At 37.7% G+C, this 27,648-nt stretch overlaps 4 protein-coding genes across 5 annotated transcripts; all 4 read left to right on the top strand.

Moving 5' to 3' along the window:
- The first annotated feature begins 282 nt into the window (after positions 1–282).
- On the top strand, positions 283–3,624 carry hoxb10a (homeobox B10a). The gene is made up of 2 exons (XM_052553035.1): positions 283–1,624; positions 2,700–3,624. Exons 1-2 carry the CDS (start codon positions 1,054–1,056, stop codon positions 2,969–2,971), a joined length of 843 nt encoding a protein of 280 aa, XP_052408995.1. The 5' UTR covers positions 283–1,053; the 3' UTR covers positions 2,972–3,624.
- Positions 3,625–6,234: 2,610 nt separating this feature from the next.
- On the top strand, positions 6,235–13,954 carry hoxb9a (homeobox B9a). Its single transcript, XM_052553036.1, has 2 exons — positions 6,235–9,438; positions 11,955–13,954. The coding sequence occupies exons 1-2, from the start codon at positions 8,925–8,927 to the stop codon at positions 12,188–12,190; spliced, it is 750 nt and encodes a 249-aa protein (XP_052408996.1). The 5' UTR covers positions 6,235–8,924; the 3' UTR covers positions 12,191–13,954.
- Positions 13,955–18,809: 4,855 nt separating this feature from the next.
- Positions 18,810–21,650, top strand: hoxb8a (homeobox B8a). 2 transcript variants are annotated; one of them, XM_052549844.1, is made up of 2 exons: positions 18,810–19,933; positions 20,662–21,650. In XM_052549844.1, exons 1-2 carry the CDS (start codon positions 19,510–19,512, stop codon positions 20,976–20,978), a joined length of 741 nt encoding a protein of 246 aa, XP_052405804.1. In that variant the 5' UTR covers positions 18,810–19,509; the 3' UTR covers positions 20,979–21,650. The 2 variants fall into 2 exon arrangements, with proteins under 2 accessions (XP_052405804.1, XP_052405805.1); XM_052549845.1 differs by having other exon boundaries at positions 18,812–19,933; positions 20,665–21,650.
- A 1,277-nt stretch (positions 21,651–22,927) lies between these two features.
- LOC127951786 (homeobox protein Hox-B7a) lies at positions 22,928–27,241 on the top strand. The gene is made up of 2 exons (XM_052549822.1): positions 22,928–23,460; positions 26,451–27,241. Exons 1-2 carry the CDS (start codon positions 23,037–23,039, stop codon positions 26,708–26,710), a joined length of 684 nt encoding a protein of 227 aa, XP_052405782.1. The 5' UTR covers positions 22,928–23,036; the 3' UTR covers positions 26,711–27,241.
- Positions 27,242–27,648: the final 407 nt, after the last annotated feature.

The following is a 27,648-nucleotide window of genomic DNA, read 5'->3' as shown; positions in this document are numbered from 1 at the left end:
ATTCCTATCTTGTGTTTCTGAAACAAAACATATACACACTAAAACCTTTTTACTAATAGCTTTGAAATATCTGACCCTAGCTAAATTTTACCCAAAATAGGTTGCAATTTTACTTACGCATAGAATCCGTTTTGTTCCTCTTATATTTAAAATATAAAAAACACAATAACATAACAACGATGATAAGTTAAACATAGTTAAATGCACACCATAGCTGCAGTTATGTAATAAACTAAATAACTAAATTAATTAATTATTGACTGCATCTATTATACTAAAATTATAACTATGTTATAATTGTCATTATTAAATAGCGGCAGCTTATAAATTAATTTGTATACTGGGAATAAAAACATTGCGGCAATTTAATCATGGGTGTTGCTTATTTTAGACTCTCATCATCCGCGTTATTTGATATCTATTATTATTTTTATTTGTACTTTTAATGTCAGCAGATTTATTTAGTTAATATTTTTGGTTAAATATTTATTACCAGTATTTTTGTAACAGGTGTGATTGACCTCATTCGCAAAGACAGTGCTAAACTTTAATTCACCTTGACTATAATTTATTATTTTTCTTTAAATAATCAATACGATTAATACAATTGTCTCCATGGGCTTTTATTCAGACATTTTCCCATAATCTAGTATAGCATTAATTAATATATATATAAATAAAAGATTTGGGATGGAAGCTTGATGAAGCACTTGAATTAAGCAGTTCTGTAAGGGGAGGAGCTTGCCCGTGAACCCAAGTCTCTTCTGAGCTCGCAGTAGAAGGAAATGACCGTGCGCCATACTGCTCGAAAAACCAATAGTAAGGAACTGTTGCCTTGGCCCAAAAAATGATACAGCAATGTCATTCTCCGAAAAATTCTCTGCGGTGATTGTCACACTGTCTGAAGGGAAATCTTTCGATAGCCCGAGTCTAAAGGATCCTTTGCGTTGGGGCGAACGGAGGCTTACGTCCTAACCTGGACTGCCAAGTCCAAAATAGCGGGACCACCCAGCGTATTCGAACGCGCTCCAGACAGAAATTCCCCGGTAAGCCATGTCTCTGCCGCGTCACCAGTTTCTCCATGGAGCTGTGAACTGGGATGGAGCGCACTTGAGTCCTGTCCAGATTTCTCATGTCAGCGCGAGCCCCATCAGCGCTTCAGGTCGAAAAGAGGACCCCTTCTATTTTTCTCTGGACCCAACAGGGCAAGCCAGACAGTCTCTGGACATCTCCGCTTTCAGCAGATTCATGACAGATATGGGCTCCCTGAACGGCACTGACAACCATCGTCCAGAACCGAATTTTTACTCCGGACACAAACTCTTATCTCTCCATACCGACACGGATCCAGAGAGTCCGTCGCACTCTTCCCACTCAGACTCCCAACAGTTGCACAGTTTGTCTTTCTCCGCGCCTTCCTGTTCAGAAACTGACAATAAGCCCTTTACGCATTATTTAACGATGGAAAGCACTAAATCCCCAAGCCAGTGGAGTGAAAGCAGAACCAAAGGGAGCATCATCACCACACTGAGCATCAGTCAGAGAAGTAGAGACGACACAGAGCCAAATAATCTCCAGACAGACTTTCCCGGGAGCGATAAAACTCACAGAAAGGGAACGCAAGGTGGGTAAACAAGGTTTAAAAGACAGGAGTGGGTAAAGCAAGCCCATCGAGATTTTATTTTTTCCACTTCCGAAAGCAATTGAAGGGTGTAGCCACTAAGACACAAAGAGAGCCAGGGCTTGAAAATGAATTTATTGCACCGAATTGCCCCAGACAGAGTAAATTGCACGTCGTTTCTCAGAACATCAAAACAGCGGAAGGATCCATTGTCAAACCTTAGTGTGGGCCAGGTGTGGCAGTGCATGTGGAACGAAGAACGTCTGAACTGGCGGTTTGGTATAATAACACACTTCGTGTGTATGAGCTATCGAGGCTAGGCCTATCATGCAGGCTAAAGATAAACGTTAGCAGATTCAGAAAAGCCATTTTTCAAACCAATTCACGCGTTTTAAGGACTCTAATAAACATGTCAGAGGCTTACAATTTCTAAAAGCTACAAGTGTGTAATTTGTTTGCCATTTTCTCTAAAAAGTCTATATCTTGAATATTCACTTATTTATTTTATTTGTTTAGTCCGAAATGTGCAGTAGCCTATTCTATTTTTAAATCTTTTTTTTACTATGCTAAACGTACAAAATAAAAAATAATTAAAAAAATAAAAAAATAAATAATAATAATAATAAGAAGAAGAACTTTTGAAAGTTGCATTATAAATTTGAAAACTTTAAAGGTGACAAGTAAGTGCCCCTTCAGCCTCTGGAATGTGAGGGCCAATAGGCTATTTTTTCTTTTTTCCTTTTTATTTTTTCGTAGTTTTTTCTTGGCTTCTTTATGAACCAGTTATTGGTAAAATATAATTGGTTAAATTCGCTTTAGTTAAAATAATATTTGAATGAATTTCAAATAGTTTATGCAATTCATATCAAGCATCGTTCTCTCCCTTTCTGCTCATTTTTTTTCTTCTCTCTCCCCCACTCGCCGACCAACACAGACACAGTGCGCAGTCTGTGCTGCTGACATTATTTCCTGTCATAAAATGTCGGCCACAGCCAGGTAATGGCCGCGAGCGTCTGTTTGCTCACTGTGAAGGGCGACTGTATAATAGCCTTGTCTCTCTTTCTCTTTTTATCTGAAGACGTGACTTTAGAAAACGCTGCAAATGGCTGGCTGTCGGCGAAAGCAGGGAGGAAGAAGCGATGTCCTTACAGCAAACACCAGCTCTTAGAGCTGGAAAAGGAATTCCTATTCAACATGTACCTGACTCGCGAGCGCCGCCTGGAGATCAGCCGGAGCATACATCTCACCGACCGCCAGGTTAAGATTTGGTTTCAGAACCGCAGGATGAAACTGAAAAAAATGACACTAGAGCTCCAGACAAGGGACCCTGGCACAAGTTTCACTGTCTAGTTTGCTATGTAAGACAGTTAAAAAATACCGAACTCAACGAACAAATCACTGCGGCTATCATCCGGAGCACGTGGATTGACGCGACTGCTGCTTCTGATGGATTAACGGGAGGAAACGATCAGTCAAATCTTACCACGGTGTTTCACAATATGTGTTCTATAAGACAAGTGTCAGGGAGATTAATTTAATACCTTGCATGAGGATGAACAGAAAAGTGTAACGAAAGAAGAAGATACGTTTTTGGCAATTCGTCAGAAGCTTGTCGTATTCACACAAGGCCCATGGACAATGTTTATTGATGTCGTTTAAGTTCTGGTCAAATTTTCAGCGCATTTATATTTAGCAATCGTCGATATTTGAACTATGTTTTCCCATTAGCCTATGAAAAGATTTTTGTAAAAGGTTATTATTATTGTAACTAGGCTATGTTAGCTTACTAGGCCTATGTGCGGAAACTCCCGAGTAAAACAAAAATCAAAAATCAAAAAGGGAATCCATTATCAGAGGAGCAGTTACATAAAGCACAGGTACTGTTTTTTTGTTTTTAATATTGTTTCTTGTGTTGTCGTTATATAAGCTGGAGTGAAAAGGCACAGTTTCTTCTTCTTCTGCTGAAGTATGGTAGAATTTATAAATTAAACTGTGATTTTTAAGAGTTTCTTTTTTGAAAAGCAGTGCATTTTAAATAAAAGATTGCACTTCGTGACCATAAAACCTTTATTCAGTAGAAAGTACTGTGCACGCTTTGAAAAAGACTTGATTGGCAGTGTTCTAATTTAGAAGGCCTATTGTGACAAAGCGTTTTGAAAAATAAGTTGACCTATAATGGTCGAAACTGAAGTTGTAATAATGTATTTATTATTATTATTATTATTATTTACATTTTTGTTTCAGTAAAATTCAAGAATTAATTTTATGCCATCTATAGCATGGAGACGAAGAACGTGGCATGAAGTTTTCTTTAGTCTTACAATTAAAGGGGAAGGCATTTGGTATTTGTAACAATTCCAAAACTTAAATTGCGGTTTTGAGTGGATTGTGAAATTTTATTAACAGATGTATGAACAGATTTTGGATACGTGATTTTTGTCTTAGAATAAATTGTATCAGAAAAAAATAATTTGAGTTTAATTTGAACAAAACTTTTGGAAATTCAAATGTATTAATATAACGTGTCAAGTCATCTTCTTAACACACTTAAACAAGTCCAAAATATTTTTTTTTTTATTTAATTAGCCTAACCCAGACAATTAACCAGGTATATATGTTACAAAACAAATAACGTAAGTGCATCAAAAATGCAAATCAAATTGTCCCTGGGAATAATTTAATGGAGCTATTTGAATTTTAGAAGTTAAGGTGAAGTTAGCCTATAATAACCCATCTGGATTCATTTTACGTTCTGCTTTCATCTGCATCTCAAATATCTCAGGGTTGCATTAATAGACCTGTATTTGAATGGCCGAGAAATATAGTGAGCGCTTTCTTGAATGCCTTAAATATGTGCACTCAGAAGAAATAAGCGGATATAAGGGTAACGCATGTGAACGTTATGAATGTTTGAAACTTTTGTATGTTAATTCGCACTGTGAAGGATTTTTATTATTACATTTGTGTTGTGTTATGAGATGTGCTATATTTTTGTAGGTTTCATGAAGATGAAATGTTAATTTATTTCAATTCTTTCCGATATTTTTCGGCGCATAAGAAATAACTCTGAACAGATGCTGATGTTTCTTGACTTGTTACAGTTCCTCCTCTTTTGTCCAAGCGAGTCTTTGCTTTGGTGAACCGCCATGTTGAGATGGGACAATCCCCAACGTCATTGGCCAGGCAGGGGCCTCTTTTTATAACAGGGGGCAATAGACCCATTTATTGCCGACAGTCTAGAGAGAACCGGACATGCTTGTGAACTTAAATTACTTTATTTCAAGCCACGTCTTTAAACAATTCTCGCTATCTCCTTTCCCCGCAGTGGGTCAGAACTGTTCCAGTCGATTTCTTGAGATTTTAGCTCTAGTGCCCTGTAATACGGTTCCTCAGTTAAGCAGTGCTCTGTTAAAAGACAGCACTGAAATATGAGTGCTCATCTGGTTCAGTACTTTTGGACGCTAGACTGCTGGCAGCCTTTCAGGTCTTGCCTTTGAACACGGAGAAGAGCAAGCTGGTCTGTGATTTAGGTAGTTTCAAGTTGTTGGGCTGGACGTTTAATTTCACAGGAACCTGAAACTGCCTGAATTGCTCCAGTTAAACACACCATTGTCCGTTCAACGTGGGATTAGGATATAGTGTCGACTCCATTGAAAATACTGATTTAATAATCCTTGCCAAGCGAGCGATTCTTACTGATCGTGCTTATGTTATTATTGCAGTCATCACATCGTGTTGTTTCTTTCTTTAAAATATTACTTACACACTCAGTAACTGGCATATAAAAGGTTTTTTTATGATGAAAACATGGCTACAAGCGTTGGTTGTGAATCTGTTCATCCACAACATTGCATTTCTTTGATAGCTTTCGACCTCCTTTTTCAAAATGGCCCGGTTTTCGATTTATTTATTACTTCACGCACAGTGAGTTGGAAGATACAAGTCCTGTTAGGTTTTAAAACACATTTTAAATTCCAACATAATGCCTCAATTATATAGGTTATTAAACTATTTTATATATATTCCAATGTTTTAATGTGATGTTAATCAGTTGTGATCACCTGTAAAATTTTTCAGAGTAGAATAAATACCTTTTCATGTTGTATAAAACACACACATATATCATATATTTTTTAAAAACATATATAAACACATGATCTGTGAAAAAAGCGTTTCTTTTGATCTCACCCGCGTAGAAAGTTGGTTATATAGCCTATTTATTGTTGCACTAGATATATTGTGTGTATTCCTAATCAACTGAACAACTGCTGTCTCTCTGGTTTAATTTGTATTTTCACTTAAAGTTTTGTGTGAAGCTTTGTGTTATTGTTATTATTATTATTATTATTTATTTATTTATTTTTTTACATTTTAAATACAGGGAGGGATAATTTTGCTAAAACAGCAATAAATTGACAAAAAACAAAAACCTTTACAACATATCTTCTCAATTCTGTTGTTTTGGAAGCTATTGTGTTAAGAAATCCACAATTAGTGAAAAAACGCTATATAGCCTCTCTCTCTCTCTCTCTCTCTCTCTCTCTCTTGTTTTTTTTTTTTTTTTTTTGTCACATAGGCCATATCATATAAAAAATCTGGGGTGCATTTCCCAAAAGCATAGTTACGAAGTTAGCAACTTTGTTGGTTGCAGTACAATTTCCCATTGCCAACCAACTAAGTTGCTAACAGGTTAGCAACTATGCTTTTGGGAAACGCACCCCTGGTTGACAATGATATTTCTCATAAGAGCAGTAGAAAACGTCGTTTTGATGTAAAAAACGTTAAAATCGCATTTGTTGATGATTTGAATTATACACAGTAACGTTTCCAGAGTGCCTGCTTGTGGTCACTAATAGCGTGCAACTATTTTGGTCAATATGCTATCATTGCTGAAATCATCGGTTGGCTTTACCAGCAAAAAATATGGCGAAATTCCAAATTTTTTCGAATTCTTGCTAACATGTAAATTTGTATTACAGCACTAGCCCACTCGAATCAAGAAACTCTCCATGTTGAAGGTGTGACGTGCAGTTTGACCTTCCAGTTAAGGTCCACTCTTTTATACTGAATAAAATAAGAGATGTTTAGGGTAATTATAAATAGTTATAAAACGGTGTTATATATTAAGACATTTTAAACTTTGCTTTGAAAATGATACATTAATCTCTCTGTTGCTGATGTCTTAATTAGGCCTACTTGAAGAAACTTGATGGCAAAATATCAAACATATCCAGAATGTGGACATATTAGGATAAGTTATTCTTGTAAATAGATATTTATTTGCAAATAGGTGTGCTAAGATGCATCTCGGTTAACATTTGTCTTAAAGAGGGGTTGTTACAGGAATATGTTAAATAAAATTGCATTTTCTGTGGTCACATACAGCAAAAAGTACTTAAACACAAATTTCACATACAAAAATAAAATACTTAATACTTAAAACGTGTCTGCTTACCAGTAGGCTATGCCTGTTTTTTCTTCTTCTTTAGATTATCACATCATACATTTTAACTAGTATGATAGTTTGTAGCATGTTTCATGGTGTGCTCTTATTATGCCCAATTTTATGTAAGAAAATATAGATCCAAATAGATTACAATAAAGCTTAATGTGTAGCTTTCCATATGCTTTTTTTAGATTATGTTTTCTTTTCTCTAGTAATTCTAACAGAATGAATAAATTCTTTAATGCACAGTGAATTATTGCACAGGTGACGAGTTGATTTTTTACAGGGTGTTGTTAAATGCTTTTAAAACGGCTAGGTTGTAATTTAAGTGCATAGCCTTTTTCTGATGTAATTAACATTTTAGTAGTTTTATAGATTCTTTAGCGCAATTTACTGCACAAATGTAGGCTATCTTATTATGCAACATGCTATGTTTACCCGTGGTTACGGGTGTTGTTATAAACTTAGCACGAAGCTTAGTACGGGCTATCTAAACTCACATGAAATAAGATGGTAATAGTTGCTTTAATATCTTTTTTTTTCAGTTGTAAAGACTTTTGTAAATGTATAAACATAATTTGCTATTGTCCTTTTGCTGAGGCAGAACAGCATAATTGGCTCTATTCGTTCTTGTATTTTAGAGGCAACTATTTATTGGGGACGGCCAAGACACACATCAAGTGCTGAATTCACTGGTATATTATATTACATTGCATAGATGGTCAAAGACATTCCCCACAGACAGTGAAATCCTTCCTGAAATATCTGCGTTTTTGCAAGGATAATTTAGAATTTCTCTTGCAAAATGTTGCAGAGAGAGTAGAATGGACTGGTGTGTATCTGAATAAAATAAAAATGAAAAGTGAATCCTGTTTATTTGTGTGTGTGAAATGAGCGACTGGATGGAATACTACAGCGGAGTCGTTCACGGTCCTCGCCACAGGCAGTATATCAGGCCTATAAAAATCAAAGCTGCCTGATGTACTATTTTATTATAGTATTAAACGACCAAAAAAGTTCAAGTAGTTTCTTCCATAAATACAAGGGGATTGTCGCACGGTGGTGTTTAATACCCTCGTTAACAAAAAATGACTGTTAATTTCCCAATAAAGCTGTTCATTATCTCAGCATACTCCTATTACTCCAAGAAGGAAGAGGTTTGCCTCCTCGGAGGTTTAGACGTTTAAACGAGTGGGGGGATACAATATTTTAGCGTAAAAATCGGTTGATTAAACGTTATAAGCAGCCGTCACCGCCTTCATTTGGTTTCTGTGGTGTCTTTCAAAGTACTGTTAAATATCTCGATACATTGCCTAGCTATATTAAATAGTTATTTTCATACATTTTATCAAGGAAATATGATCAAGCTCCCATTCAGCACTAATGCTGTAGATCACGATATAATGCCACATCAATTCATAGACAAAAATGTTCTCTCACTTATTACTGTGGGCCATAACCCTGCATATGCATTTATTTTATACATATATAATGTCAGAACGTTTAATAATTTAAGCTGACATTTTCCCGACTGTTGATATCTGGAGATATATGGACACGCTCCCATTTTGCATATTGCATAAACAAGACAATTTATTTAGATGGGAAATATTGAGAACGCAAGAGGAGGAGAGCTCCGTACAGCCTCTTGGCGGATTGATTTACACCCCATTGACGCTTTATCAGGCTCGCGAAAAAAGTCTGACCAATCACTTCGCTCGGAGCGCACGCCACAGCAGCCCGGCTCTACTTCGTTGGCGAGCGAGTAGAGAGGAGTACCGTAAAGAGGGGAGTAAAGCACATTTCTATTGTACATGTTTTCCCTTTAATGAACAGTGCGTTATATAATGTCCGAGAATGTCAATTTCTGGAACTCTAAGCAACTACTATGTCGATTCTATCATAAGTCATGAGGGAGAAGATCCGAACGCGTCCCGCTTCTCCAATGTACAGTACTCCAGCGCCAGACAACCGGGACCCGGCGAACATCCCGAGTTCCCCTCTTGTAGCTTCCAGCCCAAGCCTCCAGTGTTCAGTTCGTCATGGAGTCCATTCAGTTCCCACGCGTCCAATGGCTTACCCGCGGTCTACCATCCGTACATTCCGACGCAGCCAGTGCCTTCAACGGATACTCGATACCTCCGCACATGGCTCGACTGCGCCCCGAGAGCAGAGCCTCTACCAGGGCAGGGACAGGTCAAGATGGAGCCGCTCCTGGGACATCTCGGGGAACCACCGAAACTAGTTGGGCAGCATGAGTATATCTTGGAGTCCTCTACAACACGGGAGATGAATTCTAGCCACAGCGCCGGGTTTGAAGACAATAAGGACATATGCGAAGGCAGCGAGGACAAAGAAGGACCGGATCAAAGTAAGTTATAAACCTAGGAAGTGAACACTCTGTAAAGCGTTTAATGCTGTCATAAAACTAGAACAAAGCAACGGAGAGCAACAGACACCTCACGCAGCCAAATATGAGCATAGCATTCTCAACTCTTCGCTAGCTTCTTCTAGTTTTTTGTTTTTTTATTTAACGAATCTATATTTTTACCCAGATATATGATTTAGCCATGGTACACATAGAATATAGCATCGCTGAGGACTATTTTGCTTTGCTCGGTTGGAGTAACGTAGAGGTTTCACAAATTTATAAACCTGGCTTTATTTTCCCCATCATATTGTTTGCGTTTATTTCATTCTTGAGTAACATTTAGTATATTTATTCTCTCTCTATCTCATATTTGCTTATCAGTCACTTTAGTGCGCCAGGTTATTTATTGTTTTGTTTTTTTCTTTTTTGGAATGACTCTCCAAAGCCTCTATTACTTCTACTATAGTGCAAATGTTAGTTTTATGTTTAGTAGCTCTTGGCTAGCAAAAATATTATGTGGTTAAATCACGTTTCATCTGAAACTTAAATTTATTTAGTTCATCTAATTCTATTATTGTGTGTAAATATCATTGATTGTATATAAGCCATGAGGCCATGGTATAGTTTGAGTACCACAAAATATGTAGTACTGCATAAATATGTTTTTAGTGGTAAATCTGGTTGCTGGGGGGATTGTATGTTTTTCCCTGACCTGTTTGCCTGTTCTTGAGCTCCCTCAAGAGTGGGTTTGAGCCGGTGCAGAGAATTACCCATATAATAATTCCAGCTCATAAACCGTGTGAGATTATTCATTGCCAAAGTATTACAACATTTTCAGAAATGCAGGTTAATTCTTAGGGATTTTTCAAAGATATTTTTCGATTTTGTCCAATTAATTTGATAAGGCCGTTGATTTTAATCCGTGAAATAGACTGCAGCTCTGTCAACTAATGGAATTGTTCGCAATAGATATCCCCAATGTGCTACCCCGGGCGGCTTTCCAGAGTAAACTGTAGGCTAAGGAAATTATGTTGGGAGTTACACGTCCAGCTTTGTGCTCATGGCTGCCCATGAGTAAGGAAAAAGTTATAGCTTTCAAGTATATTAAGTTATCAGAGGAGTCAACATCCCCATTAATCGTACCTGAGTTCTTTGGGATATATGTTGCGTTAAAAAAATCTCAGAGTAAAATACGATTCAGTCCAAATATGAGCAAAGGCAATCCAGTTCAGAGGTGCATTGTCTTTGAAAACGTTTTGATCAAATTGCCTTCATGTAATAAATTAAAGTCTAAACTCTGTGTAGCTAATTTGTGGATTTTGATTAATGTGTATTAATGGAAACGCACGTCTCTTTCCTCATCATATAGCATGACCCTCTTAGTGTTTCATTGTTAGGGATCACACCTCGGTCCTGTCTCTCAAGTCGCAAGTTACACAGACGTGTCCGCGAGGCCTCTAGCTGACAGGACACGCTCATTAATCATTTTATATGCATCTCATTCCATCATTAGGAAAATACAGTTGCGCCATAAGATTTGGGATACCGTAGAAACCTGGTGTTATTTCTTGAGGCAAAAGCAATGGGTGTTTCCACGCATAGGAAGGGAAACAAATACAAATCTGCAAATACTTGGCTTTTTCTAACATGCTAGCATGCACCTTCAGTCTGTGTGAGCCCCAGAAAAGTGGAGTTATGTGCCAAACGAATGTTTTTCATTCGACTAGTATGCACTTTAGGAGCGTATGAAGCACCAGCATGGTAGAAATTTTCCCTTGACGTCACTGAACCCACACAGGTACGGAAGATGTGCACAGGTGACATCAATTTCGTCATCATAGTGTGTCTCGAGTCGCTGTAACATTCAGCTTTTCCATGTGCATGTTAACAAAAGTCAGCACAACGGAAATTTTTCAGCCTCCCATCTGCATTCCCGACCAAACCACTGAGGGAGAAGACGCCTCGTTAGAGATGCTCTTCCTCCGTAATTCATCCCACATTTCTCCCTAAAAAGGAGATAATCTCATGTCACATGTGACCACATTTTACAGTGCATTCCAGCATGGTTAAAATCCCTGTAGAGTTCAAAATTAAACCTTCCTTTCCCCTTCAGTCCTTTTCTCATTTGATTTTATTTGTCCTCATTGCTTTCACACTCTCTGTTGCAGGGAGATGAATGTAATGGATAATCACAGGTGAAATTAGATGGCTTCTGTACAAATGTGTTGCCTACTGGTGGTTTTACAGTTTAAGCGTAGAGACATTATTTTTTATTATTGCGTATCAAGTTAATAGGATGAAATTGCTTTGCTTTGCTTTCTTTTGTTTTCATCCATCATGGTGTTGGTTTTCATGCATTTGTAAGCGATGGCGCCCCAAGGCACTTTATTTTAATAATATCCAGTCTTCGTGAAGGCTGTAACTTTGAGTGCATTGTGAAATGTGTTTCCTGTTTCATACTGGAATGTGTTTTAATATTACGATCTGCTCTTCTTGTTTTTGACTGTCATTTGCAGACGACCCATCTGCCAACTGGTTACACGCTCGATCATCCCGGAAGAAGCGATGTCCATACACCAAATATCAGACGTTGGAGCTGGAGAAGGAATTTCTGTTCAATATGTACCTCACCCGAGACCGGAGACACGAGGTAGCTCGCCTGCTGAACTTGACAGAGCGACAAGTCAAAATATGGTTCCAGAACAGAAGGATGAAAATGAAGAAAATGAATAAGGACCATCCCAAAGAATAATAACGCAGACTGGAGCCAGGCGTTCAAGCATTTTACAAAGAGTCTTTTAAATCTGGAAGCTGATGCAAGAAGGTTTTACTGCATCAAAGAGAAAACGCACACACGCACTCACAAACCATTTCCCGCATGACTGGACAGTGTTAAGCATATAGAGTATAAGGGAGAGGTGAGATGATGCAGAAGAGGGGGAAGACGTCGTGCCATCTCTCCCTTCTTTTATTGCGTTGTATGACTTGAGCGTAAGAAGCACTTCATCAGGAAATAAACAGATGATAAGGAACTGTTTCAACATAAGAGCAGCAGAAAATGTATTCTTTTTGTAAAGTTGTTCTCTATAATTCTGCATTTTCATTATTCCTTTTTTTTCACAGACTTGTGCTGATATAAAATGTATTTAAGAAAAAATAAGCCTCATTCAATATACAAGGGGAACTTTTGCTCATGCTTAAGACGTGAGCTCTCTTTTACAAAATTATTATTATTATTATTATTATTATTATTATTATTATTATTATTATTATTATTATTATTATTATTATTATGAGCGGAATAAAACAGCCTTTAGTACATAGTGTCTACCAGTTATTAAAGTGTGCTATGCTAACGTTTTCAAAAACTTTTTTTAAGTTTACGATATTATAAAATAGCTCCTTTTGACATTTATTTGGGCGCAGAGATTTGTATTAGACGCACACTTATAAAATGTCTTGGTTAGTTCGGATGTATTAATAGTAGTAATAATAATGTCTAAAATTGCTTTTAAATCTTTTCCGAAAGGCTATAGCTTCTACTATAGTTTCGTTTCAAAGAATCAAACTGAAGTAATTAAACACGAATGAAATGAGTTCTTTCTTTCTTTCTTGCGCGTTCACATATCCCCAAATAATCATTTTGAAAATTAGAGAGCAGGTTCTGAGTGTATGTATTTGTAGCGTGTCAGTAACCACAGAATTAATTCGTGCTTAAATGTATATCATCCTTTAATACAGATTTGGTCGCAGTTGTTTACATACATTTGCGCATGCCTCGTATTGTGTAGTTTTCTTATGTACGTGTTATTGAAAAAGCTAGTATTAATTCAAAGCTGTTTTATATACGGTCTAAGGATTGTTGTTTTAATTTATTGTAAATACGTTAATAGTTTTTTTTTTTCTCATTTTGATTGAATGTTTTATATGTTGTAAAAAGGATTTCAACAAATAATTAATACTTGAATGAGCTGATAGACGTAACCTTTCATTTTTTCCTATTTTGTTTACAAGTTCCATGTATAGGCTATGTCCAGAATCATGCCCGTTGTCCATTGTCAGTGATGTTTTTTTCTGTATTTTCTCGTATCTTCATATGGCTTTGTTGGTTTAGAGATTTGTTTTGTTTTTGTGATCTGACTTAACAGATATTGAGCGTGGCTATCTTCATATGTCAATTAGCTACTTCTTAAATGGTTAGATACAACAGTTTCCCATTCTTTAACGCACGTCCATTCAAGAAGGCGCGAGCACACACGCACACACATACACATTTTTTGTGCTAGTATCTAACACACTTGTTTTATGGCTTCTGTAAATGTATTAAAACATAAATAATTAGGCCTATATCACTGGACCTTAACCCGTAACATAAGATCCAAACTGTATTTGTACACGACTGTTCCGTCTCCTTATGTGTTTTTGTTTTGTGTTGTTAATCTGTGCTATTGCACTGTTGATGCTGGACTCATTAAAAGTTTACACATAGACCACACACGTTTTGTCATTCTTATGTTCAGAGCTAATATGCAGGTTGGTGAAAGATCCCCCAAAACAATATAATCTAAAATGTAATATTTTATGTTTCTTCAAAATGAGTGCTCAGTGTGATGTATCACTGCAACAGAAACTCTCTCGGAATATAAAGGTTTATCATATAATTACAATAAATATGCGTGGCAGTGCATGACGTGTATCTTTGTGTATGCTATTGATAGCTCTACACACGTTTTGTCAAATTGAACTATTTGCTGATTTTTATCATTACCATTGTTGTTTTGTTATTATTGTTATTATTATTATTATAGCACATGTCAACTCTTTACCTTATTTGGCGTGCTTGCCAATAATTGCCCTTTGTTTTTCATTGTTAACAGCCAGAAGTTTATCTCATCCTTTCTGTGGACATGCTGTAGTACTCTACTTTAATGTTTACTCCATTTTATAATGAGAGTCATATGTTGTAAATATGCCATCGTGCGCTCGAGCATTCATCATGAATCGGAATGAAGAAACGTGCAGCTCATATGTGGAAAGAAGAATTACCGAGAATAACCATGACTCTCACTCATCTTTGCTTCGGCTCTCTTCTTATCGTATTATTTGACTTCCCTATGATATTTGTGGTGTTATATTTGGCTATACCGCATCCTCCAGATGCAAGTTATACATCAAGAAGGATATTTTGCCTGAAGAGGCGATGCACGATACATTATGCAAACTAAAAGGGATATGTCTAAATGTTTCAGACTCTGAAGTTCTAGACACTCAATAACGTGAGACCAGAAGCCCACCGTTAGCAGAGAAAATGCGATGGCAAATATGGTTAAATGTAGTTTTATTGGATTAAAAAGATAGAACAAGATTACTAAAAATGCAATGATTTGACAAAGAATTTAGACGGTCAAAATCCTAGCAATTATGCAATTGCAATTTAGAAGAGAAGAGGACACAGATAAAACAAGAAAAAAAAGAAGAAGAAAAAAGAAAAAAGAAAAGAAAAAGATCTGCATTCAACATATTTTAACAATTAAATATTTTTGAAGACATTGCCAGTTGTCCTGGCTCACAGATGTGTGCACAGCCTTCGTCACATATTAATTCAGCTTATGTCTGTCCTGGTGATTCTAGAACTGAGAAGAGATTTTGAGTCCTGCCACACCATCTCTCTTTTTCTAACGCTCTTTATTTTGGTGGTTTGAAAGGAAACAAACTGCAGAAAGGATGTACGCTCGATGCTCGGAGGAAATGGGAAGTCGACTGTCATAAAAAAAGAGAAAGAAATTCAATGTGGTGTGCAGCAATAAAATAATATGACTGTAATAAAACTTTATAGGGTATACATCTCTGAAGGTTAAGAACTAAATGGCTGTAAAGCAAACACTACGCAGAAAAAAAAAAGTTAGAAAATGTGAAAAACGTTTCAGGATTCTAATAACTGTAAGGCAAAATAATTTGCGTAAACACTGTGTCTCCGTTGGGTGAGCCTGTTCTTCTTCTTCCCCTTTCTCGCATTTGTCGTTTATTGTGTACAACGCGTTTGTTCTTCAGCCGTCCAGATTCCTCGCAGAGCAGGAGGTCGGGGTGGGTGAGATCTGGACTTCCACATGAGAGCCCTGAGTCCAATTCAATCGAAGCCTATCCTTTGTTCCATTTCCGAACGTTCCACAGCCCTTATAGCGGGCCATAAACTGCCACGAAAAGGAATTCTGGCGAGACGTCTGGGATGACCAACGTTAATTTGTTTACAACCTTTGGGACCGGGCTCCACTTCGCCAGTTGTTGGTACACATCCGATTGTGCCTTGGTGATACAAAGGCCGGCTGCTAAAGAGAAATATTTAATTCTCTCAAAAACAAAACCACACATTACATTAAATCTCACCAACTATAGCTTAGATTCCCTAAAATGTAGCTCGAGGTATCATCACTATAGTTTATTATTTTAGTTTAAAATTCAGATAGATCTGCTTTATTGTTTATATTAATAGCAAAAATTTGTTAAGATTTATGGTCGTGTCGTGTCGTGTGGTTTGGTGGTGTAGTGTAATGCCTACCTACATTATCAGTTATGTGAATACTAATTTCATAAAGCTTTCGAATAAATAATAATCTAAATATTTTTGTTTAAAAAAATATCTCTGTAATTGAACTCTATGATCAGAAGCTTAAAGACTGTCAGTATTGACAACTATCCAATGGAAATGCACCATGATAATGGTGATAATGATTACTAGTAGTGTTTTAGTGATGCTTGTGCTAATATTACACAAGCACGTAGCCCAAATGAAGTATGTATGCATGGAAATGTTATTTCGTGGATTTAATTCTTTTCTAACAGTGTGCAAGAAGGCTAATTAAATATAATACGAGGCCGATAGCATAAGTGTATTTTTATTAGCCTGTTGTTATCAGTGCTAGTACCAGCAGCAGTAGGTTTGGTGATGGTAATATTAATAGCAGTAATACTAGTTGTACATTAAAATAAGCAAATTGTTACCCAAATAAACAATGCATATCACGGACGGAATTCTGTTGAGCCTTATTCAAAATTTTAAGGTCAATACAGTTTAAATATTAACAAAATACTAGTAAGACCGAAGTAAATCTTTGTTTTTTTTTTTTTTTTTGGTTTAACATTAGTGTTAGGTTTTCCAACCCTATGTAAATTACTTTTCTAGATATGATGAAAAACACACAATACCAGATCCAACAAGGGTCGGTTTTAAACGGATTTCGTTTTATAGAGAATGAAAATAAGTACTTAACATCATTGAATTTGCACTTACCGAGCTGTTAATTCGCTCATTCTGTTTTTATGTCCGTTGTTTATAGAACCATTAGCTTTTGAACTTCCGTCTCAGCGCAGCTGCATTTGCTCATGGAGTAACACACAGTTGCCGCTTGATGGCAATGTTGTTCCATCAAAAAAGCGACTGGCTGGTCACCCTCCTCCCCCAAACCGGAAACACTGGGGCCAAAACATTTGCAGACATGTGCGATGTTACACTTGACTAAAGTAAGGTTCACACAATTTCCCCTCTGTTACAGCTGAGCTTTTGAAAGAGATGAAGAACATTAACTTCAGAGGATTTTTCAATCTGAGTGATAAAGATCCTGAGAAACAAGGAGACTCCTTTTACATTTTTTTCCTCTCTAAGAAATCTTTAAATCCTAGGATACAAAAACTTAGGCTATCATAATCATTAATACATTTTTGTACTTAATTCTGCTTAAAATGTTAATCTTAATAAAATATATTATTAAAAGTATTCAGCTTGGCTTATTAGAAATGATTAAAGCAATTTTTAAAGAGAATAAATCAGTGCAGCCTACTTTATTATCTGCTACATTTTATATGAGACCCAAACATTTTGAGATGAGATGTTTCAGTGATTGTTTTAAATGGCAACAGGACGATTATATGATTAAGCAGCAGAAGATATTAAGTCACAACACAAAACTTGGGTTAGCAACTGTTTTATTGACAGTAAGAAAAAACAACACATCACTTGACTATTGCAGCTATTGCAGTGATTCTAGAAATTGTACACAAAAAAGAAACAAACAAACAAATACATATAATAGTATGACATTACTCTGAAACCATTCATTTCATTATTAGATTCACTATATAGGCCTACCGACATATTTATGAATGCAAAATTACATGGAAAATTACAATAAATGCCTGTCATGCTTATGCATTATATTTTTAATTGTACATCAGAATGTATCATGCGAAATTCTAGCTTTGATTAAAGCCGAATAATAAGCTTTACTGGTCAAACGGAGAGATTCACGCTTGGTGAACTCCTTGATAAAGTTTAAGTGCAGAACAAGATGTGCGTGACTACCGCTTATATGGAAACATTAACATTCAACATAACTCGCGTGTTGAAATGTAAATATTCCGTAGTCAACATAAAGCTTCAAAAGGATTCGTCACACTGAGGTGATGATTTTGGGACAGACACAGCAGTTAGTTATTACTGACGCAAATAAAGTTGTAAAATGACAAGCACCAACAGCAAATGTGTCATGCAGATTTAAAAAAATGAGAACTTTTTTTTTGTGCTTTAGGTGAGCATTTTAATTCAGTGTATGCTTACAAATGACAAATTCAAATATTGGTTGTTACACATAACAAATGACTAAATGTTCATTTTTTTCTCTCTCCCAAATCAAAACTAATCCGGAAAGATTTTTAAACGGCTACAAGCATGTAAAATATAATATTTGTTTAAGTAATTAATTAATTCATTTTAATGTATTTATTTACAGATTAAATTTTTTTTTTTTTTTTTACCATTATAAAATTCCATGCAAGGCACTTTTCACCCCTCGGATTTTGTAGGTAATGTTAATTAGATGTACTAATGCTAAACACAATGGCAGACTGTATGGAAAACAAAACGAAAATGACAATTATAGGACTTACTATTTCTGCATGGATAAAATCCGGAGTGAAACGTTTACAGCACGGTCGTAGAACCTCATAAAAACCTAACAGCTTTTTGATGCTCTACGTCAACAACAAACAGTAGGGGCGTTTATGGCATTTAATAGTTTGTTAAACCATTTACAACCACATTTGCCATTACACCTGAGGTGCAGGTCCATTCCAACATCCTCATATATCTGTAAATATATTTATATAAATACAATCATCAGAATATTAAATATTACCCCCTCGCTTATTTTCGATGCGCGCGCCCTGGTCGCTGCAGAAGATTTTGTAAGTTTAAGGGTTCTTTTAAGGTTTAAATGATGTCTTTAAACGGATGCCAATTAAATCGTGTACCTTTTAAAACTGGCCATCTCGACCCTAACATTTAAAAAAAGGAGACTCGACCTCGTTAGATATTTGGAAATGAACGGGTAAATATGCATCACTTTAGGTTGTCTGTGATGAACATGCAAAAATCAATCTTTCAAACAGGTTTGGAGTGGAGAAGTTGAGTGGGGGAGGGACAGAGGCTATGCACTTGATCTGATGCAAAGCGGCAGATTTCTCATTAACTTCCCCGCTTGAACATATTAATGTGCATATTCTCCCCTCCTCTCTTTCCCTTGGCCCCCCTTCCCTCGCGCTCTCTCCCTCTCAGCTCTCTCCCCTCGCTTTCTCTTTTTCTCTCTTTTTCATTCTCTGACTACCTTCATATCAGAAACGCGCAGAGCGGTGTTCGTGTAGGGATGCGAGAAGCCAATGCAACGAGGATCCGATAGAAGATGCAAATGAACGTGAAAACACAGTGCAAAATATGAAACTTCTCATTTGCAGCCGAGTAAATAATAGGAAAACTGGCTGGGAACTGGCACCCTTCACCGGAATTGTGATGCTGGAACTCCGCAGTGGGAACATGCCTAAGGAAGCTCTAGCCAAGTTGTTTTAACAAAGGTGTACAAACGCAAACCGTTCAGTTTTTGGAAATCAAGGCTTGGCTGCTGCATTGATTGTTATACCTCAGTAACTGTGACACTGGCAACTCTCTGAAGATTCTGCGCTGCATATAAAGACATTCAAACGCAATCTATTCAACAAAATCAGCTCCAACAACAACATCAAAAGATGAGCTCATATTTCGTCAACTCTCTCTTCACTAAATACAAAAGTGGAGACACTCTGCGGCCAAATTATTACGAGTGCGGATTTGCTCAGGACCTAGGGACGAGACCCACCGTCGTGTACGGTCCAGGCACCGGGGCCACTTTCCAGCACGCCCCTCAGATTCAGGAGTTTTATCACCACGGCGCATCCACGCTCTCCGCGGCTCCTTACCAGCAGAGTCCATGCGCAGTAACCTGTCACGGCGAGCCGGGTAACTTCTACGGTTATGATGCTCTCCAGAGGCAAACGCTTTTCGGTGCTCAAGACGCGGACTTGGTTCAGTATAGCGACTGCAAGCTCGCCACGGGTGGCATCGGCGACGAGACGGACAACACAGAGCAGAGTCCGTCGCCCACACAGCTGTTCCCCTGGATGCGACCTCAAGGTGAGTCTCAGTAGACAGAAAAGCCTGGCAACTCGCGTTGTGTGTGTTTGTGGAAGTGACAACAACCTGGGTTAGCCACACGAAAAATATCTCAGTGCAATTTAGGTTTAGAATTGCATTTCCTGTGTGCACGAGAGGAGGGGAGACAATAGCCGTTTTTTATCGTTTTATGGCGTTCAAAACTTGTGAATCACTTTACAGTTTAATGACCCTGCCAAAGAAACACGGGAGAGTGGGAGAGAGGAAGAAGAGGGCGAGAGAAAAGCCCCTTCTCTTCTCGCTGTGTCCATGTGTGAGACTTTGCCCCACAGCTGATCTCTCACTTCTCACTCAGGTCAAAGTTTTACTGCAGCCTTTAACGACTTACAGTGAGCCCTGGGTTTATTTCACTACACTGTGGTCGTTTCACAATGATTATGTCATTTATTTGAGATTTGAGAAATAGTGTAGACTGCTTTTTGACGACTCTACTGCGGGGTTAGTGTATTAGTGTCGTGGTACTTATATTTGTAATGCTTTTACATTAGGCTGTGGAGAGTCTCCATGGTACACTAAAAGCCTGCCCATAAACTAATAATGTATCGCGATTAGCCTATGTAGGTTCGTTTCGCGTGGAAGTTGCATTTGTGGAATGCTGGTTCAAGAATATGTCTGAACTTGATTGTAAAATTAAGATTTGGCGCGTTTTGTGAGCTCTGTCTAACATTTGTGAACTTGTTTATTGCCAGTAGCTGCCGGACGGAGGCGAGGCCGCCAGACCTACAGCCGCTATCAGACGCTGGAGCTCGAGAAAGAGTTCCTCTTCAATCCCTACCTGACACGCAAGCGACGGATTGAGGTATCACACGCTTTGGGACTGACAGAGCGACAGGTCAAAATCTGGTTTCAAAACCGTCGCATGAAATGGAAAAAAGAAAACAACAAGGACAAGTTTCCAAGCAGCAAGTCTGAACAAGAGCAGATCGAAAAAGAGAAGCGGGAGAAAGAACAGGCATCCGGGACACAGCCAGCCGGCGAAGACTGCGACAAGGCAAAACAAATGTAAAGCGGATGCGTTCGTGCGTGTGTGTGTGAGTGTGTGTGAGAGAGAGTGTGTGTGTTATTGTGTGAACGTGTGTCAGTCAATCAAAACGGCGAAGAATAAATAGGGAAAATAAAACAGGACAATGTCGAAGAGAATAACGGTGTTTGCATGGGAGGTTTGTCTCACAGAGACAATTATTCAAGTCGAGTGGTTACATCTTTCACTCGAGGAAGGAACAGGAAAAAAAATGACTGGGACTAGACGAATACACTTAATGTGTTGACCACAGAACTTCAGGAAGACGAAGGACAAGAGGCATTTCTACTTTTTAACTGTTGTTCAGAGAGTATGATAGTGTTAAATCTAGTCTCCTTTCTTTGTGAAATAATTATCGTGAAACTTAAGTTTCTATTGTTAGGATATTGTCATTAACAATTACCTTGGCAGCTGTATAGTTTTTAAGTTAAATGGTGCACTTTTAACTGTTCCCACTTATATGTTATGATGATGACGTAGAAATTAATGACTTCCAACAACATGAAACTGCCTATTTATGCCGTAGAATCTCTTTTTACACGTCTTTGGTTCTTCTTAAATCGATGGTATTTTTGTTGTCTTCTTTTCATGGGGTAAGCATGCGCACAGTGGATTATAAAAATGAATAAATGTAATAAAAAAGAACTTTGAAAATTATGTCATGTGACCCATGTTTACTATGAATCTAATTGTTGTCGTTCACCGTTACTGAAGTAGATGACTATATGTTTCTGTTGCGATTCTTGACTGTATTCTAGAGTCTAAAACTAGAGGAATCCGGCAGAAACTGGACACAATAAAGTTTACAAGCGACAATCCCTGGCACCATGTATCCTCGACATCATTTCTCGTTCATGTGCCGTTCCAAGGTCCGCTTCAAATCAAAAACTTTTAGGTTACCAGACAAGATGTTGTTCATGTTAAAACATAGGCCTTAATTCCCAATAATCCATATAAGCGTAAAAAAACTAAAAAAAATAATGTTTTCACATTTGTAAATCTCAAAAAAGTCATGTAGTGTTGTCTGATGTTTGATTTATATTTAAGTGAATTAAAAGAGAGGCGGCATGTGAAACCACAACTGAAAACCCTCGTAACTACTTTGTCAGACCAACACAGTAACTCGACACGATATAATACCCCACTAAACAGAAACAGACTATGCATTATCATGAATCTACATCAAAAATCTCCTAAAACCAGATTTAATCTAGCTGGACTTTGTTAAATGTGGGTATTTGAATGATGGGAGCACGTCATGTCAGGTGAATTACTGTCGTAAGAGTGTGTGGGCTTCTCAAACATTCAGAAAGAGTCAGTTCCACAACAAGATTCAGAGCTCTCGCGTGAACATGTTTGCTAACTTTGTATAGGGAAACTGTTTGGGGTGCACTGAACCAACCCGTCGCCATGGAAATGTCTAGTTGGTGGTGACTGTTCAAAGCCATAGGGATGCTTTGAAGCAGAAACTAGTAAGGGCCCGAGTCATCATGCTCTTGACACGGGCACACTGTACACACAATTGCAAAAATGCAGTAATGAGATTTGGCTATGTGCAGGAGCGGTGACAAGAGAAAATAGTGTTGAAAATCAATACAGAAATAAATTGGTTTCTTGTTATTTGTGTGGTGGCCTCCCAAACAGAAGGCACGTTCCTAAATCTGGACAACCTGAAGTTTGTACAACCCACAATTATTTATTGCTTGGCACGGATTTAGGTGATTACAGAAACCCTCTCAATAGCCTATCGATTGGTGTGTTCTCCTTTGCGTCTGTGTTGAGTGTAGGTACCGTTGGCTGTAAGTGAATAATTTAACAAATTTATGTGGATGGTCAGCTGCGAAGCCCTTCTCCGCATTAGACGGGGCTCTGGGAAGACGCGCATCCATTGGAGGATATTTCGTCACGTGCTGCCCATCACGTGGCCCCAGAGGAAAAAGGGGTGATTTTCTGTGTAAATCTAGACTGTAATTCTGTAATATATCATTGGACCTCGTAAAACCGACACTAAAACTTCTTGGCATATAAATCACTTCTCAAATTATGAGTTCATTGTATTATGCGAACGCGTTGTTTTCCAAATTCCAAGTGGCGAGTTCAGCCTTCTCTACAGGCGTGTTTCCCGAGCAAACTTCTTGCGCTTTTTCTTGCAGCTCGCCGCGGGCCAGCGGTTACAGCTCGGCTTCTACCGGTGCACCGGTCTCCTCTACATCTTCTGTCTCCCTGTCGAGCATGTACACTAACGGTGCTAGCCTTTCCAGCCAGACTCAAGGCATGTACCCCACTGCGTATGAGCTGGGAGCTGTTTCTTTGAACATGCACAGCTCTCTGTTTGACCACCCGAGTCTGGCCATGGTGAACGCTGGCGATCTCTGTAAAGCGCAGAGCAGTGGTAAAGAGGAGCAGAGGGGCTACCATCAAAACAACGAAAACAACCTCCGAATCTATCCGTGGATGAGGAGCACAGGTCTGTGAAAACGGAATGTTTCTTAAGGACAGGGGTGTGCGTCTGTATGTCTGAGGGGGAGGGAGACAGATTAAAGGGAGCGACCGAGTCATTACAAAAAGTGTTCTTTTCCTCAGATCTTTTTTTCATGCCTGATTAGTCGCCATTATTTAAGACACACTAGTACGTAGTTGTTTGTGTTTGTGGAAAAGGGAGGGGACGGCATATGATTTTTGATGAATTATGTTAAGCTTTAGCAAATAGGCTACCCAAGATTCCGCTGAGATTGTGTGTCATGGTTGCATTGCTGTGTGTACACATGAATCCATTTTTAAGAAGCCTAAGTACGCTGGCAATCACTGGAGTTAAAAATCCGCATGTTTTCGAGTTAGAGGGCGGGGCCTTGTATTTCTAAGGCATTTTACAGCTCCATCGACCTTTGTTTTAAATTACTGTAAGATTTTTAACAGTGTCTGTGCGTGGACATGTGTGTGTTTTATATATGCTGCCTATATAATGTGCATGTATGTGCCTGCGCGAGTACGTGTTTGAAATTTCACAAAACACAGGACTCAAGCGCCAGTTCCGCGACTAATTATTCGCTCAACACTGGTTTTTAACAAATCGTCAGCTTTTCGTAGGAATAGCACTTTTCTCACATAGCCCCCACACGTCCCGGCTGACGTCGCCTATTTGAAAAGGAGGTCGACAAGTTCTCTTTTGATGATTTTCTGCGCCTCTCAAGACACTCCCCACGAGCACCGACGTTCCTATCAGTCAACTGTCAACCAGGGGCGCTTCTTCTCTTGTTAGCTCCCAGTGTAAAAATACAACTACATAAATAGTTTTGAAACAGATACCTCATTAGCAAAGTTGTTGACATTTCCTGGCAGATAGTCCTTGCGCGCCTTTGGTGTAGGTATACGTTTTCGTTCTGCGTCGTAGTTTTGTGTGAAATGCCAGTGTCATTTAAAAATAATGCATGGGTCATAGTTAGTCTATCTAACTGTCTCTGTACAGAGAGATACGACATTTTAAAACATTTCCATTTTAATAATATCCGCAGCCAATCGACCAAATTTCGTTTGCAAACATGGTTAAGTTTCTTATAAACAGTGGAAATCTATTGTAAGCGTTTTATTTATTTATTTATTTTATTGTTTAAGAAAGATCAGATTAGACCACTGATGTCCTGCTGTAAAGGCCACATATTTGGTCTTTTGATACGCCAAAAGTGGTGTAGACAGACGAAAGTCGGACCTTTCAACAAACCTTCACAAGTCTAGGCTAAAAGCATGTAATCACAAGAAGTAATCCTTTTGCCCCAATACATTTTTACTTATCAGAGCTGGGCCTTGTACCTCCAAGCACTGTGTTTTATGTCTTTTTTTTTTTTTGGCTATAGGGCCAGCTGCCTTTTCAGTTGATTTTGTGCATTAATATTTCACATAGATGGTCTCTGTCCCTTGCTTTATTTCTCTTTCACTATTCACAGACAGACACACACATTCACACACCGACCAGATGAAATTCTGTTTCCATGTCTATCATTCAGGAGCCTGTATACGTCAGAGACCCTGCACAGTGACCGAGTACAATGCTCTTCCTTGTTTTAACTCGTATAAAAGCATTCGTTCTGGAGGACACATAATTTATGCACTTAATTCATAACTCTTAAAGAACGAAACAGCTGTATATTTTTATGGATTCCAGTACTAAACTTGTATTTCATTCTCTCGATTTCTCTCAGCGCTTCTGCTTTTCACTCGATTTTTTTTTTTTTTTTTTTTTTTTTTTGCTTTTGCACAGTTTGTGCGACTAGTATCAACAAGAAGTGACACGGTGGTGCCGACAAGACGGAAGTAAGATACAAACGACTGAAAAGTGCAATAAAAAAGTTCAAAAAGCACACGAACTCAAAGCAGTCCCCATTTGTCCACAGTCTGCTGAAACGGAAACGCAGGGACCGCAGAAAGTCACTGACCGTGGATGGGCAAGGTTGGGAACGTCTAGATAGATTACTTTTCTTTAAACGTGCAGCTTAAAGATGGATACTTAGCGTAGATGGCTTCTTTATCTAGATGGATAGACGAACACTTCAGCGCTTATGTGTAAGGGAACTAGATCAAGTTGTTGACTTTGGTCATGTTTAGAAGGAAGTCTGAACGCCAGGGCTCCTTTAGAGACACGACAGTGAGCAAGCCAGTCAGTTTTCTTTCAGAAGGGGTATTTGTATACTTTCATTTTGCTTTTGAATTACAGTCCACTTTTATATTTATATTTATATATAAACCTAATGCTTAAATAGTGGTCAAACGTACGCTCCAATTACAAATGTGTGTGGTTTTTTTTTTTTTTTGCTTTATTTTTACTATAGTTTGTGACCTAAATCTAAGCAAAAAAAAAAAAAAATGCAAAAAATAATTTAGAAGTATTTAAAACGTTTGAGTTTTTTTTTTTTTTTTTAAGTTTCAGGACTTAATCACTGTTTGTTATGTCATGGGGTTTCGCCTCTGCAAAAAGCTAAAATCTCGCTTTTAAATATTTATAGTCACAAATCTCAGATTGTGAAAATGTTTTTGTATAATCACTGGCCGCTTTGTTTATGGTACCACAATAACACCCCTACAAGCAGCAGTATGGGTTTTGATGACTCCTTTTCTCCCCAGCGTACAATATTTCTGACAATACTAAAATAAGTCGAATCTCTTTTTTAACATTCACGCATTGGTGTACATTTTTTTACCTTAAAACTGAATTTTTTTTTCGATCACTAACTATATCATGTTTAAATGATTTTTATTGAATTATAAATCTTTCGATTTCATTCAAACCAATGCATATTCACCCTGGCTGAACTGTTTTAATTAATTAATTTATATTGCATTATTATTATTTTAGTTTTAACCACCGATTAAGATTTGAAAACTTCATATTATTCTTTACTAATGTTGTTGATATGCATATATCCATGTTTGTTGCTCTCTGATCCTCCTTTCGCATTTCCACAGGTGCAGACCGGAAAAGAGGCCGTCAGACATATTCCCGCTTCCAGACATTAGAGTTGGAGAAAGAGTTCCACTTCAACCGTTACCTTTCACGACGGCGGCGCATTGAGATCGCACACGCCCTGTGCTTGACCGAGCGCCAGATTAAAATCTGGTTTCAGAATAGAAGGATGAAATGGAAGAAAGAGAACAAATCAACGGGCCACTGCTCTCCTGCTGCTGACCAAATCGGGGGTGACGAGGAAGAGGAAGATGACAAATAGCCACGCAAGTGGAAACATAAAAATAGACTTTACTAGACTATAATATCGATTCCACCTGCTTTCTTTGGGGATACACTGAGTTGGAAAAAAGACATGCTACTTATAATACTGTAGGTAAAATGTCACTGTCGTCTACCTATGTAACTTGTGTTTAAGGTGTTAATGTGTTAGACTATACTATAGTAAATGGTAATGCAAAGTAATTATAAAACGCATTTTAATATAGTTGTATACGTTTAATACTCCTATGTAGCCTAAATTATACATATGATTAATATTAGTGGTTAATAGTACTGGATCATATTTTCATATATTTGTGACTCACATATTTGTGACCTGTTATACTATCGGCCTTTTCACTGTGGGGTCAAACACAGAAGGGAGCAAGCTATTTTTAATGATTTCATATTTCTATATATCCCTATTCTGTATCTATGTGTAAATTTCTGTCTGCTTAAGCATTTTTCCCTGTTATGTTTTGCGCAAGTGTTGAAATAAAGGAACTGTACAGCTGACTATAAGATGGTTGAATTTTGCTTCTCGGGTAATTTTTTTTCTGTGTTCTTTGCTTGCTTTTCGTTTCAAATCGAATTAAAATCGCAATAATGTTGAGCAATATCCCTGAATATGGTAATACGTGGAACATGTATTTTAATATTTTGTAAAGACCCCCGCATTTTTAAAATGTTGCCCTAAAAAGCCACTCGAAAATCCGCCGCTGCTTGGTGTTTTACATGACAACAACAACAACAATATTAATAATAACAAATAGAAGTTATAAAAAAGGAAACAACTTTGCCTGCATAGCTACTTTTACGGTTATTCTATATGAGCTACTTTTTATTCAATATCAGTTTAAAACATCATACATCGATACAAGGTCTTTAAAAATAATAATAATAAAAATAATAATTAACAGTGTATTACTAATATGTTAG

The sequence above is a fragment of the Carassius gibelio genome, chromosome B3 (assembly GCF_023724105.1).
Source record: "Carassius gibelio isolate Cgi1373 ecotype wild population from Czech Republic chromosome B3, carGib1.2-hapl.c, whole genome shotgun sequence".
Classification (NCBI taxonomy): Eukaryota; Metazoa; Chordata; class Actinopteri; order Cypriniformes; family Cyprinidae; genus Carassius; species Carassius gibelio.
This window is presented reverse-complemented; position numbering and strand designations above follow the sequence as displayed.

What these genes read in the sequence shown, in the direction of transcription:
- hoxb8a (XM_052549844.1), top strand. Translation starts at nt 19,510, where the DNA reads ATGAGCTCATATTTCGTCAACTCTCTCTTCACTAAATACAAAAGTGGA. An exon ending in CCCCTGGATGCGACCTCAAG is followed by an intron (nt 19,934 to 20,661) that starts GTGAGTCTCAGT and finishes GTTTATTGCCAG; the next exon opens with TAGCTGCCGGACGGAGGCGA.
- LOC127951786 (XM_052549822.1), top strand. Translation starts at nt 23,037, where the DNA reads ATGAGTTCATTGTATTATGCGAACGCGTTGTTTTCCAAATTCCAAGTG. An exon ending in TCCGTGGATGAGGAGCACAG is followed by an intron (nt 23,461 to 26,450) that starts GTCTGTGAAAAC and finishes GCATTTCCACAG; the next exon opens with GTGCAGACCGGAAAAGAGGC.
- hoxb10a (XM_052553035.1), top strand. Translation starts at nt 1,054, where the DNA reads ATGTCTCTGCCGCGTCACCAGTTTCTCCATGGAGCTGTGAACTGGGAT. An exon ending in TCACAGAAAGGGAACGCAAG is followed by an intron (nt 1,625 to 2,699) that starts GTGGGTAAACAA and finishes TTTTATCTGAAG; the next exon opens with ACGTGACTTTAGAAAACGCT.
- hoxb9a (XM_052553036.1), top strand. Translation starts at nt 8,925, where the DNA reads ATGTCAATTTCTGGAACTCTAAGCAACTACTATGTCGATTCTATCATA. An exon ending in CAAAGAAGGACCGGATCAAA is followed by an intron (nt 9,439 to 11,954) that starts GTAAGTTATAAA and finishes TGTCATTTGCAG; the next exon opens with ACGACCCATCTGCCAACTGG.